The sequence below is a fragment of the Dendrobates tinctorius genome, unplaced genomic scaffold, assembly GCF_039654945.1.
Source record: "Dendrobates tinctorius isolate UK_male_01 unplaced genomic scaffold, ASM3965494v1 ptg000016l, whole genome shotgun sequence".
Lineage (NCBI taxonomy): Eukaryota > Metazoa > Chordata > Amphibia > Anura > Dendrobatidae > Dendrobates > Dendrobates tinctorius.
In genome coordinates, this window is record NW_027361684.1 from 16733698 (window position 1) to 16746591 (window position 12894).

A 12894-nucleotide genomic window follows, 5' to 3' on the forward strand; every position below is an offset into this window, starting at 1 on the left:
CTTCATAAGGATTAGTCCCACTGTCCCCAAAGTGACCAATATGCGGCTTTTCAGTGTGGCATGTATGCAAATAATAGACTATGCTGTAATCAGGATATGAGTCACATGAATCCACAAACACCATTGCAGAAAACATTGATGCCCGAGCTAGAGCTAAAGGCAATCTCTACAGCACGTTTTTAGCATTTAATTTGTGAGCAACATGATTTAGGGGCAGAGAGTCCGATTCCAGGGATGTGTCACTTGCTCAGCAGCTTGCTGGAGTTTTATCAGCTGAAGATAATCACTGCAGGGATTAGGTGTCTCATGCCAGGCAGTCCAGCTTTACTTGTATAAGCCCGCCCCCACCACTGATTGGCAGCTTGTCAACAAAGTGCACAGGAAGTAGCCAATCAGGGATATGGGCAGGGTTATACAGAGCTCAGCATTCCAACCACTGCTAAACGTGAGAAAACAGGGATTCAATCAAAACTGCACCAAGTAGTCCAATAAGTGATACATCACTGGAATCAGACTCTCTGTCCCTACATCATGCTGCTCTCAGATTCCACAGCAAAAACCTGCTGAGAGATTATCTTTAAAAAGAATTTTACTTATTAATAAAGTTCTAGATTTTACAGATTCATTGTAAACATCACTTACCCTTCAACATCCTTCATATCAATAGAGATCTCAATGGTAATCAGCCCTTCATCTTCTGCAATGCACATTTTAAGAAACTGGTCATCCCTAAGCTCTTTCACAGGCTTGTTCTTCAGGTATTTGAATGCATATGCAAAATGGGCTTCGTCTATTTCCTAAAAGTGCAGAAGAGTGTCGTCAGAATTCACCAGATTACGTATCATTTTTGATTGTTATGGTTACATTAAGAGAAAGACCGATGTCACAATTTACTACAATTAGAAAGACTCATAGTTCAATTACTGGAAAAAAGCCTCAGTCAAATCATAAAAGTGAAAAAAACAAACCATGTTAAAATATACACAAACATTTACCTTGCGGCCCTTCTTGGTAGGAACAATGTTAATCTTGCCCCTTTCCTGGAAGGTCTGTCTAAGAACCTGCCTGACCAATGGTTCTCTAGCAATCTGCAGAGCGACCATGTACCGGGCTCCTTCCAGCACAGCCTCAGGTGTGGTGAACTGACTGTAAATTAAAGAAAACATGTCAAAAAACAAAATCAACTCAAGTATTTGTCAAATAAAATGGTCACTGCCAAGAGAGCACATCTTCACAAAACGCAGATTGCATCAAGCTTATTCTAGCTTATAACAGCGTAACAGGAAAACAGCATGCCTGATCACAGTAGTAAGCGCCGAATATTAAGAGGAAAAATGGAGTTGTGAACCACAAATTTACCTGCACACATAATCTTTAGCAAGTTCCAGAGGTTCAGCAGGAAACTGCTCAGTCTCGTGACGCTGGTAACTGTCTCGCAAGTTCTCACCAAACTGCTCTGGTGTCAACCCAAATTTCTTTGCCAAACCATCTATAAAAAGCAAAGAAACATGAGACTATATACTAGAGCCCGCAGTCTATAGACTGAACGTCATGAACGTTAAAGCTGATCTGACAATCCAAACAACATACCGTATATACTAGAGTATGAGATGACCCGAGTATAAGCCAAGGCCCCTAATTTTGCCACAAAAAACTGGGAAAACTTATTGACTCGAGTATAAGCCGAGGGTGGGAAATGCAACAGCTACTGATAAATTTCAAAACTAAAAATAGATACTAATAAAAGTAAAATGGTGGCCCCATAAGATGCTCCATATAATGCTGCAGAAAGGTTAATGATGGCCCCATATTAAAATATGCCCCATAAAGGTTAATGGTGGCCCCATAAGATGCTCCATATAAATATATGCCCCATATAATGCTGCAGAAAGGTTAATGGTGGCCCCATAAGATGCTTCATATTAAAATATGCCCCATATAGGTTAATGATGGCCCCATAAGATGCTCCATATTAATATATGCCCCATATAATGCTGCACAAAGGTTAATGGTGGCCCCATAACATGCTCCATATTAATATATGCCCCATATAATAAAGCTTCTGCGATTTAAAAAAAACAAAAAGCAAATTACATACTCACCTCTTATCGCTGCTCCTCAGCGTCGTCGGCTCTCTGCAGTGACTGTTCAGGCATAGGGTGCACACTAATCACGTCATCGCGCCCTCTGACCTGAATGTCATAGCCAGAGGACCCAGGAGACTGAGCGCAGCGGTGGAACGGGGACAGGTGAATATCACCCTCCTGGTGTCTGCATATCAGGCTCTGCTACATCTCAGTCCCGGCGTATTCACTCCTATGGGAGTGGAGACACGTCCATATTCATTACTTTAATGAGCGGTACCATGTGACCGCACAGGAAGACGACAGGAAGAGAGATGTAGATGCCGGGACTGAGATGTAGCAGAGCCTGATATGCAGATGCCAGGAGTTGGAGTATGATGTCTTCTGCTCCCCCCGTTAGGTTTCTGGTGTATGACTCGAATATATGCCGAGAGGGGCTGAAAAACTTGGCTTACATGAGTATGTACGGTGTCTTATACTTAATGAGGCTGGTGTAGTTACCCTAAATCGACTTGTAATATAAACGTAAAATTAAAATGAGCATTTTAGCTGTCCAGCCAGTGATGTATACAAAATTTTATATATGTATATTATTTATATTATTTTTTATTATGGTCACTCCTAAATGAATTTTGAAAGTATGGTCACTAGCCTCATCGGGTCTAGGTTATCCATTTAATAATGTAAATGGTTTGTATGGTGAAATCTAGTGATAGATCCGCTTTAAACGGTTTTACTCTTAAATACAGCAATAGAGTTTGGCATACTCATGCCGCTGATTTCAGTGGTTAGCTGTAACACTTATCTATTGGCTAGATCAGTGTTCCCTAACCCTGGTCCTCAGGAGCCACCAACAGGTAATGTTTTCAGGATTTCCTCAGTATTGCACTGGTGTTGAAATTCTTGTGCCATACTAAGGAAATCCTGAAAACAAGATCTGTTGGTGGCTTGAGAACCAGAGTTGGGAACACTGGGCTAAAGCATTCACATGCTGTACACGTTGCTAGAATGCTATAGTGGCGCCTGACTACTGGTAAAATAATAACGCAGAATGTATTGTTGATGCAACTGATTAATAAAAGGAGCCACTTACCCAGACCAGCACTCTGGCAGATAGAATACATATCCCTTCGAGAAGCCTGCTTTAGCTCTGGACCTTTATGTTCATCATCATCTTGTTCAGCAGCATCTGCTCCTAGAATGTAATAGGAAAAAAAAAAATTTAGTTCCCCCCTTCATCCCCAGAAAAGAATAATAAATTAAAAAAAAAAAAAAAAAAAAAAAAAAAAGAGAAGAAGATGATACAGGAAGTCACAAACCTTCCTCCTCCCCCTCCTCAGGAATACGCTTCAGTTTTTTCTGGCTGGACTTAGATGCATTCTGCATTTTAGGAATATCTCTTCCATAGTATAGCAAAAAGTGATTATAGACGTCCCGCAGTTCATCCATTGAGCGGACATCTTTCAGCCTTTATAAATGTAGGGAATTCATTCAGATTAATTCAGAAATAATCCTTTAAAATTGCTTAAAATATATTTAAAGAGTAAATGTTTTTCACTTATTTCATAAAGCAATAGCACAATGAAAATAAGCAACTTTATAGTGTATTTTATACGAGTAACTTGCTTTTCTTTCACCCAATTTATAGGTAAAATGTCCTCGGTGAATACAGATTTCTCAAGTGTTTCATTGGGAGACCTCAGAAGGCCATCAATGCACACTGCTTTCACCAGGAGAACCGACACCAAGAATTACATCCTCAAAAAAAAAAAAAAAAAAAAAAAAAAAAAGAGTCAGCTCCTCCCCAAAAGGCTACAACCGCCTACTGGAATTAAATTATTAAATGAGTTGTCCACTACTAGGACACCCCTTTCTTGAACTAAATGTTTGGCCCCGATAAAATAAAAAAAGGCTACACTCCCCTACTGTGCTGGTGTCGTTCCAGCGCGGACATGGTTAATAGTATGGTTAGCACTGTGAACCAATCTTTTTGTAACCATTCAGAATTCAGCAAGGTAGTATATAAAAAGTGGAGGCAACCTGAAAAGGGTTTCCATAGACAGATGCAAGGAGGTTTTATTTCCCTTTCATGTGGATCTTGTTGCCACCTGGTCCTCCTTTCCCTATATGGATCATTCAGTGTCTAGGTTATCAAGAACCATGGTCCTTCCCATTCTCTGATGTGGTCTCTCTAAAGGACACCATAGCCAGACGAGTGAAATCCTTGGCCAAGTCCACATTTGAAGCCACAGGCTTGGCCTGAGCAAAACACCTGCACCAAAGCATCATGTCCGGGGACTCCATCTGTGTTTGAAGATCTCGCAGAGCAAATTGCCTAAGCAGGCAAGTATCTTTTATCCTAACACCATGAAGTAGCCAGCTGTTCTGCTCAAGCTTCAAACAACATTTTAGCGATCCGTTGAGTCCTTTGGCTGAAGTTTAGAAATGCGGTCTTCACATCCAACGGTCCCTCACAAGCCTTCTCTTCCAGGGCTCTCGCCCGTTCAGGGAAAAACTTATCATTTCGGATGTCACAGGTGGGAAGAGAACACTGGTCCTACAGCCTAGACCTATTTAATCCTCATGCAGCAAAAAGTCACATTAGTTTTGCCCCTTTCATCACCCGTTTATCTGCCAGGAGAGTCCTACCACACCTCAAAAAAAAAGAAAAAAGAAACAGGGCATCCTTCAAGCTAACACCACCATCCTGGCATTCACGCAACCAGCCTGTCATGTCCTGTTCTGGGAAGTCCAGTCAAGAACGCCAGGGTTAGTGAAATTGTCCCCTTCCAATACAAAACAGAATTCTACACTTTTTCATGAGACTGTTTTTTTACTCTCTCGTTCCCCAGACACCCCTCCCTGGCGGCTAATTTTTTCCAAGCCAATTCCTCTTCTCCAAATCAGACATTGTTGCAGTTCCGTTTCAGGCATGTTTAAAGGGGTTTTATTCAAATCTTGCTCTCATTCCCAGGATGGACTGCTCGGTTCACCCCATGCTGGACCTAAAGCTCCTGAAGAAGCCAAGCCTTGGTTCGCTGATTCAGGATGGAGTTCATTCGCTTGGTTGTTGCCTTCATGAAATCTAGAAAATTTATTTTGTCAGCGGACATTCAGGATGCTTATCGCCACATCTCCAATTTTCCAAAGCACCACCTCTTCCACTTTGCTATTCAGGCAGGCCACAGCGCCTACAGTGTTAACCAACGTTCTGGCTGCCATCATGGCCCTTCTTCATGTCAGGGTGATAATCCTCTTTCCCTACTTGGACAACATCCTTTTCAAGGCTCCATTTTTTTCAAAGAACCTAAAGAGTATGCAGATCACAATGGATGCACTGGTGTGCTTCAGATGAATCAACTGATCAAATCATCTCTGATCACAGCTCTGTGCCTCATCTTCCTGGGAATGCTGTTCAACAAAGTTTATAAATATGTGATTCTTTAGATGTTGTATTCGGGTACCGTTACACTTAGCGATGCACCAGCGATCACGACAATGATATGACGCGGTCAGGATCGCTGGTGCATCGCTAAGTGGTCGCTAGTGAGCTGCCACACAGGCAGATCTCACCAGCGACATAGCAGCGGTCGGGGGTCGCTACTTACCTGTCAGACGAGGCGATCCTGACGTCCTCCCGCCCGCGTCCACGTGTCGCTCGTCGCCACAGTGGGAAGGCCAGCAGGAAGTGGCCGACGAGAAACGGCCCAGGACGTTCTCGCACGATCAGCGGGGGAGCCGGTCGGAGGCAAGTATCACACATAGCGATATCGCTTTGTGTAACAGGCCCTTTAGTCTAGCCTGATGAAGAGACCTGAATAGTCTCGAAAGCTTGCCATGTGTTACCATCTTTTAAGTTAGCCATTAAAAAAGGTATCAACCACTGAGGACTCTCAATTTTAAATATATTTCCAACAAAGTTTAAGCATTTTTCTTACGGAGAACAAAATGTTGGCGTTACAGACAGGTATCCAATCTTTAGCAGTCCCTCTCTGCTTCTGCATGAGCGTTCTAGGCAAGATGGTGGCAGTCATCGAGTCGATCCTATCTGCTCAGTTCCATACCAAGTGTCTACAGCTGGCCTGCTCTCCTGTTGGAACAAGTCTGTCCTCTCCCTAGATCGCCCGGTCCTTCTTTGCCCCAGTGTCAGGCAGCCTCTGATCTGTTGGGGGAACTCTCCACTCAGTTTTTTCCTACTGACTCATTGGCAGATTCTGACAACAGATTTCAGTCTTCTAAGTGGAGATGTAGACTTCCAGAAGTTTATGGTACACTGCCGTTAGAGTCACAAAGTCCTAGTACCCAGCAACGTCCTGGAACTCAGAGCAATTAGTCTGTCCTTTCTACATTGGCAACTAGCTGTTGGGTCTCCCTGTTCGACAACTCCACTGCCACGGCTTATATCAACCATCAATGAGACACTGAGTCACCAAGTAATGGCAAAGATGTCACAAATTTTTGACTGGGCGAAACAATTTTTTTTGGCAATCTCAGTGATCCACATTCCGGGAGTAAACAACTGGGGAGTGGATTTTCTAAGTCACAAAGGACTAACCGCAGGAGAATGGTCCATGCATCCGATCAGATGCGCCTATAGTGGGACTCTCCAGTCGTTGACTTGATAGCGTACAGAGATAACAGCAAAGTTCCTCAGTTTGTATCTAAAGTTCACAATTCCTTAGAGGTCGTCTTCAACACACTGGCAAATCCATGGTCCCAATTTTCTCTCTTTTATATGTTCTCTACTCTACCTTTGCTACCCAAGTTGTTCAAGAAGGTACAGTTAGAAGACATTCCCATCATCCACTTGGCCGAGAAGATCATGGTACGTGGAAAGTGGGTCTATCTCCTCGCCGACGTTCCATGGAAACGTCAAGATTGACAAGACCTATTTTCCCAGAGTAGAGACTTCTTATTGAAATTATGTTTTTTTTCAAATAACAGCATGGATGTTGAAGCTGTAGTTCTAAATCCTAAGAATTTTCTCATCAAGTTGTGCAGACCATGACCAAGACACTGAAGACATGCTAGTCTCGTATCTACAATAGTATCTGCTGAGGTCCCCCATGTTTTCTCTACAGTCTCTTCTCACATTCCTGTAGTCGGGTTTTGTGGCTTAGAATTGGTCCAGTCTGTCATATTTTTAAGACTATCAGGCTTCAAAGTCTCAAATCAAGACTTTGTCAGGGTGTGGCCCACTGTTCCTCCTTACCAACCTCCTTTAGATCCATGGGACCTAAACTTGATGCTTATCTCCTTTTGAACCAATCCAGAACATTTCCCCACTCTGGCTTTCCTTGAATGCTGCGTTAGAGACTGTTATTACTTCCATTAGGGAAGTATGAGAAATGGCAGCTCTGTCCGACTGCTCTCCATTTCTGGTACTTCACCTGGACAAGGTGTTTTTTTGATTGGTAACCTCTTTCCTTCAGAAGGTGGTTTATTCCTTCCATCTTAGCAAAGATCATTCTGCTGTTACTCTGACCTTCTAGTTCAGTGGAGAGATCCATACACTGTTTGGACTTGGTCAGAGACTTGGGCCACTACCTATCAGAGACAGCCTCTTTTAAATGTTCACATTCTTTGTCCTCACGGAAGGAGCTTGTTGAGGTCTCTTCTCTTCCTCTAAGGTGACCATTGCCTGCTGGATTTGAAATGCTATTCTGAAAGCTTTAAAAGTCAAGAACAAAGTGCACCCGAAGGGGGTTAAAGCTCATCCCACCCAGGCAGAAGGGGCTTCCTAGGCTGCCATCATCATCAACTTTTTAAGACTGATCCTTGGACTTCCGTTCACGATCTCAAAATTTTACACACTTTCGCCTCGGCCAATGCGAGTCTGGGCAGAAAGGTGCTACCGGAGGCATTTGCCTTACACATTTTTATACATATTTCCAGCCCTAGGGACTGCTTTGCGTCATGCCATGGTTTCCAATATCCCCCAATGAAGCATATGAGAAAAGGCTTTTTGGACTAACCGCATAATCTTTCTCGTAGCCTTCACTGAGGTACACACAGCACTAATCCTTTGGCCGGGGTCAGACTTGTGAGAAACTGATGAGTCTCACACGTCAATACCCGGCACTGGGATCGGAGCGTTCAGCTACATGTATTTCTATGCAGCTGAACGCTTCGGTCCAGAGTTCCGGCGGCAGTGCCGGGTATTGACATGCGAGACTCGTCCGAGTTTCTCGTAAGTCTGACCCCAGCCTTTGTCTTCTTGCTGCCTCTTATGGCATGTGTATTCGTGATTATGTTATGCTTCTGCCATTTGCCTATTGCTTTCTAAATAACTGAATGGTTTAATGCTAGTATGTGGGTGTAGTCTCCTGTGGAGGAGACTTTTTCTTCAGGTTGTAATTCTTAGCGTCAGCCTCTTGGTGGTGGCTGCAGTATACACCCATGGTTTTCGGTGTCCCCCAAAAAAGCTACAAGAAAGGGATTTTATGGTAAATCAAAAAAACAGTATTCCCCATTACTGAAACAGGATAGGACAGTTGGTCCTCATACACTGATGGTGGTGGGGAGGAGAGAAAAGAAGAGCTAGAGATAGGCAGACAGACATTATGCTGCAAGTTCTCCTGAAACAAAAGTTACACTTAATAAAAGCATAAAAACAGTCACCTCTCCATATCCGTGGTATCTAAAGGCCTTACTTCATCTGATAGCGGTTTGTCAGGATCAGCAGATATCTGCTCATACTGATAGGCCTGCATCTTCTGAAACAGACGTAAAAGATTTTGCCTTCTCAGTCGAAGCTGGGTCCACTATCGAGCAAAGAAAAATAAAAAACATTTTTAGAATTCTAGCAAAACATACACAGATCTGTAGGGAAAAAGCCTGAAATGGAGTAAAGGAAAGTATTAAGTATTCCTGATCAAAATGGAGAAATATGGCAATCGATCAGATAATTTGAGGTGAACGAGGCACATCTAGAAATCTTTATCCTGGGCACAAAGAGAGAAGGTCCATCACTACAAAATTTTAGTTCACTTTAACCCATCTTCTTTACAAGAGAGGTTTTACCTTTTCATCCCACTGCCAGACTCGCCATAAATCATTGATGTTTAGTTCTGGTTCCACATACTCTTTTCTATAAAATGCAATAAAGGGCACCTGGAACACAATATAATTATGAGCAGGACATCCTCAAATCAAAGAGAACTGCGACATTTAAGTTCAAGTCCATTAGAAAGTTCCAATAATGGAGATCACATACCTCAAAGTGTTGATTTCTCATAAAATTTAAAGCTTCTCTAATTTTCTGTATGGTGCTGGGTCCCTTGCGGCCGAAGTTGCTGCCAACTTGACCACGTTCCAAGTAATCACAGCTTTCCTGTGAATGTGAAAATGTTACCATGAGGACTTTCAAAGCGGGGCGGCTACACACTTACATTTCTGTAGTTTTGCAATTCTCTAGTTTATTAACACATTAAGTTATTAGTGTTGTGACAAATGAATTCAGAGTAAAAGTCAATTTCTATAGAAATTACTTCTGAGCCTGGATTACAAATCCACAAATGTTATTTTACAAATGTAATTAAAAGAATAATACCTATTAGAGACTCACATATTAGGCTAAAGGGTTATTTTCATGGTCACAAATTAAAATTGAAAAGTACTAGTAAAAATAGGCAACTATGCAATTTACTTGACATTAAAAATCCTCTCTCAGGAACAGGGGAATTTTTAATCATTGCTTACTACTCCTTGACTAGGTTACCGGCCACCTTAGCAGTCCATCAGCGGTAGCTGGACTCCTGGGCAAGGAGCGCAGTATTAGAATTTACAAGCGATTTCCAATACAGCTTGTATGCGCTGCTGTGAAGCTGGTCCGATTGCAAGTCCTTGCCAGTTTCCGTACCACTGCACTCCTCTGATGCTGCAGAGGCAAAGTTGCTTCATATAAGTAGCATCTGAGAGGGTGCAGAGTTTTAGAGGGGTGGCAGGGCTACATTTCCGAACTGTCAATTTAACAGGAGCACGTCACCCCTCAGCAATTAGGAGGCAGGAAAGTGGTGTACACCTGAACAGAAGTGATGAGACAACCTTGGTAAGGTCATAGCTGCTGTACCAATACAATGTGGATAGATGTGGTTACTGACTACAACGACAGGCAAAAGGCTTACAGTAATTAACCACTTTCCACCAAAAGGAGAATACATGAGTTCAGATAAGTTTTGCTGTTACAATTCTATCAATTCTATTTAAGTTATATAGAGCCATCATATTCCACAGCACTTTAGAAAAAATTATCTCTTGCCCCATTTATGCTCTGAAGTCTTGGAGGAAACCTGCATAAACAAGGGGACAACCTACAAACTCCTTGCAGATATTGTCCTTGGAGGGATTTGCAACCAGGACACCAGTGCCATCTCTACATTGAGGCTATGTACCCACGTTAGAGTTTTTAAACGCTCAGGAAACTGATCCCCTTCCCAGAAAATGCGCGTTTTATTTCCACGCGTTTCCTGCGCTTTTTTTCCACAAAAGACGTGAGTTTTTTCCACGCGTTTTCTGGGAACATTGGAAAAGGCTAAAAACGCTCTGCAATGCGGAAATTAATGAGCATGCTGCGTTTTTAGCTGCTAAGCGATTCCTGAGCGTTTAAAAACACATGCATTGGCACAAAAAGCCAAAAACGCATGCAATTTAATGTGAAGCTTCTTTTAAGCGTTTCTGCAGCGTCTGAGCCAGCACAAACGCTGAGGAAACGCTTAAAAAAACGCAACGTGGGCACACAGCCTGAATGTGCAACAATATTTATACTACCTGCTGTGAGATAGTTGGTGTTGAAAATGCATTCCTGTAGATCCAGTCAGCCTCCTCCTCCAGTTCTTCATCTTCAGCAGCTTTAACAGGTATGGTCCGTAACTGCAATTGTAATAACATCTTGCTGTTATGTCCACACTACTATTACATTCTAATTGAGAATGATGGAATAACTTAAAAGTGATAATGGTTAATTGAATGACCTTTTGGTTTTTAAAAAACTAACTCAACATGTATGCATTTCATGCAGTGGGGAAAGCCTATGACTTCCTATCGTATCTGAATTCTGCTCAGTCTGTGTACTCTTGGTGCGCAGCCTTTTGAGCAATTAGGAAGGGTCTCAGGAATCAGACCCTCACTGACCTGCCGATATGTAAAGTATCTGCAGAAAGCATCAACGTTTAGTCACCCCTTTAAGCAATTTACCTGGAATCTCTCGGGCAGATCTGTGGTCCGGATCTCATTGTCTTGGTCAGTTAAGTGACTGCTTTCAAGTTCACTTGGCTCATAGATTTCAAAGATGCTGCGTCGGCTCACACGCTTCTTAGCGGTTTTCTTGGGTCGGACACGAGCCTCTCCATCCGCCTCTTCATCCTCATATTCATACTCTTCCATTTCCTCATCATCTTCATTGTATTTTTCAAACTCTTCATAATCAAAATCTACACCAAAGATCTCCTGAGCTTCCTGCAAAGCACTGAAAGACAAGTATACTGCTAAGAGAAAATATTAATATGTCGAAAGGACCCAAAGCCATTCATCTTCACTGTATAAGCAAGGAACAGATTCTGATCAGTCATGGGTCGTTACTGCAGCTGCTCTGTTATTCCTATTATTCAGTTACTTACGCATCAGCATATCCTGGAAGCTTCTTCCTCCATTTGGGTTTTTTTAGTGGTTGTCCATCATCATCAACAATGAAATCATCAATGTCTGCAATGAATGGAAGGATGTTCTGTAAGTTCTCTATAAGGAATGTGCGCATATAACTGGAAAACATTGATGTAAATGCTTACCAGATTCTTCATCCTCCTCCTCCTCTTCTTCGTCAGCGGCAATAACGGGCTGATCACCTGAATCATGTCGGTCGTCATCCTCACCATCCTGGAAAATTTCCTCAGCGATTGCTTCTTTTTCATGTTCCTCTTTTCCAGCATCCTCTTCTTCATCTTCATCATCTGACATTTTTTTCACTCGACGGAATTTTTGCTGCATTGGAAAATGGCCGTATATAGTATAACAAGCTCTTACATAGATATAAATCATGTTTTGCACTTGGGAAAAAAAAAAAAATGTAATGTGGCAAAACGGGTTGCCTCATGAAGGCCAGCCCTTCTCATAAGATAGCCAGCACCTTAAAAGCTCCAGCTGGTCGTAGAGGTCACTGTAGAAAAAATGAATGATTACATGCTGTCCATTCAGAAGACGCTCATATGTTCTAATATTAGATATAGAAGAGCGTAGCACAAACGAGAAAACCTAACGGGGCAATACAACCAAATAGATTCACTTACACGTTTCACTTTTACACCCAAGTTTTCTTCAATGAGATCAAAGTCGTCATCTTCCAGTCTGTCATCAAAGGCTATAAGCATTGAGAAAAAATATATATATATATTGCAATGTTCCAGGATGAGGTTTGTACCGAGGACTTTGTGCATCTCCCACTCCATCAACAACACACACTTACTGCGCTTTCTGGTTTTGTGGCCAATTTCATCATCTGAGCCTCCAGACTCACTCCCAGCATCCTGCTCCTCCTCCTCCTCTTCATCCTCATCCTCATCGTCATTGATAAAATCTTTTAAATTTCCTTGTTCATCCTGGTCATCTGGATTTTCGTCTTCCTCCTCTTCGTCTACACGGAGCAAAAAATGTAAATCATATTGTACGTGATTTGGGATAAATCTGCCCTCTTGCTGTATGAATAAGAAAAATAGTGATAATTGGTCATAAGCCAACCTATGCAGTCAAGACGGCATTGATCCAACATTACCGCCACTGACTGTAGGAATATTATTAATATCTTATCAAGTAACAA

At 42.2% G+C, this 12894-nt stretch overlaps 1 protein-coding gene across 1 annotated transcript in view; it reads right to left on the bottom strand.

The window, feature by feature from the left end:
* Positions 1-12894, bottom strand: part of SUPT6H (SPT6 homolog, histone chaperone and transcription elongation factor) — a 78048-nt gene that overhangs the window by 41936 nt on the left and 23218 nt on the right. The window contains exons 3-16 of the mRNA XM_073565521.1: positions 12544-12711; positions 12368-12438; positions 11870-12062; positions 11702-11786; positions 11280-11550; positions 10854-10955; positions 9301-9417; positions 9108-9197; positions 8706-8848; positions 3404-3552; positions 3178-3279; positions 1360-1489; positions 996-1146; positions 643-797 (exon numbers count right to left, since the gene is read on the bottom strand). Coding sequence (XP_073421622.1) covers positions 643-797; positions 996-1146; positions 1360-1489; positions 3178-3279; positions 3404-3552; positions 8706-8848; positions 9108-9197; positions 9301-9417; positions 10854-10955; positions 11280-11550; positions 11702-11786; positions 11870-12062; positions 12368-12438; positions 12544-12711 — 1927 coding nt within the window. The remainder of the gene's footprint in view (positions 1-642; positions 798-995; positions 1147-1359; positions 1490-3177; positions 3280-3403; positions 3553-8705; positions 8849-9107; positions 9198-9300; positions 9418-10853; positions 10956-11279; positions 11551-11701; positions 11787-11869; positions 12063-12367; positions 12439-12543; positions 12712-12894) is intronic.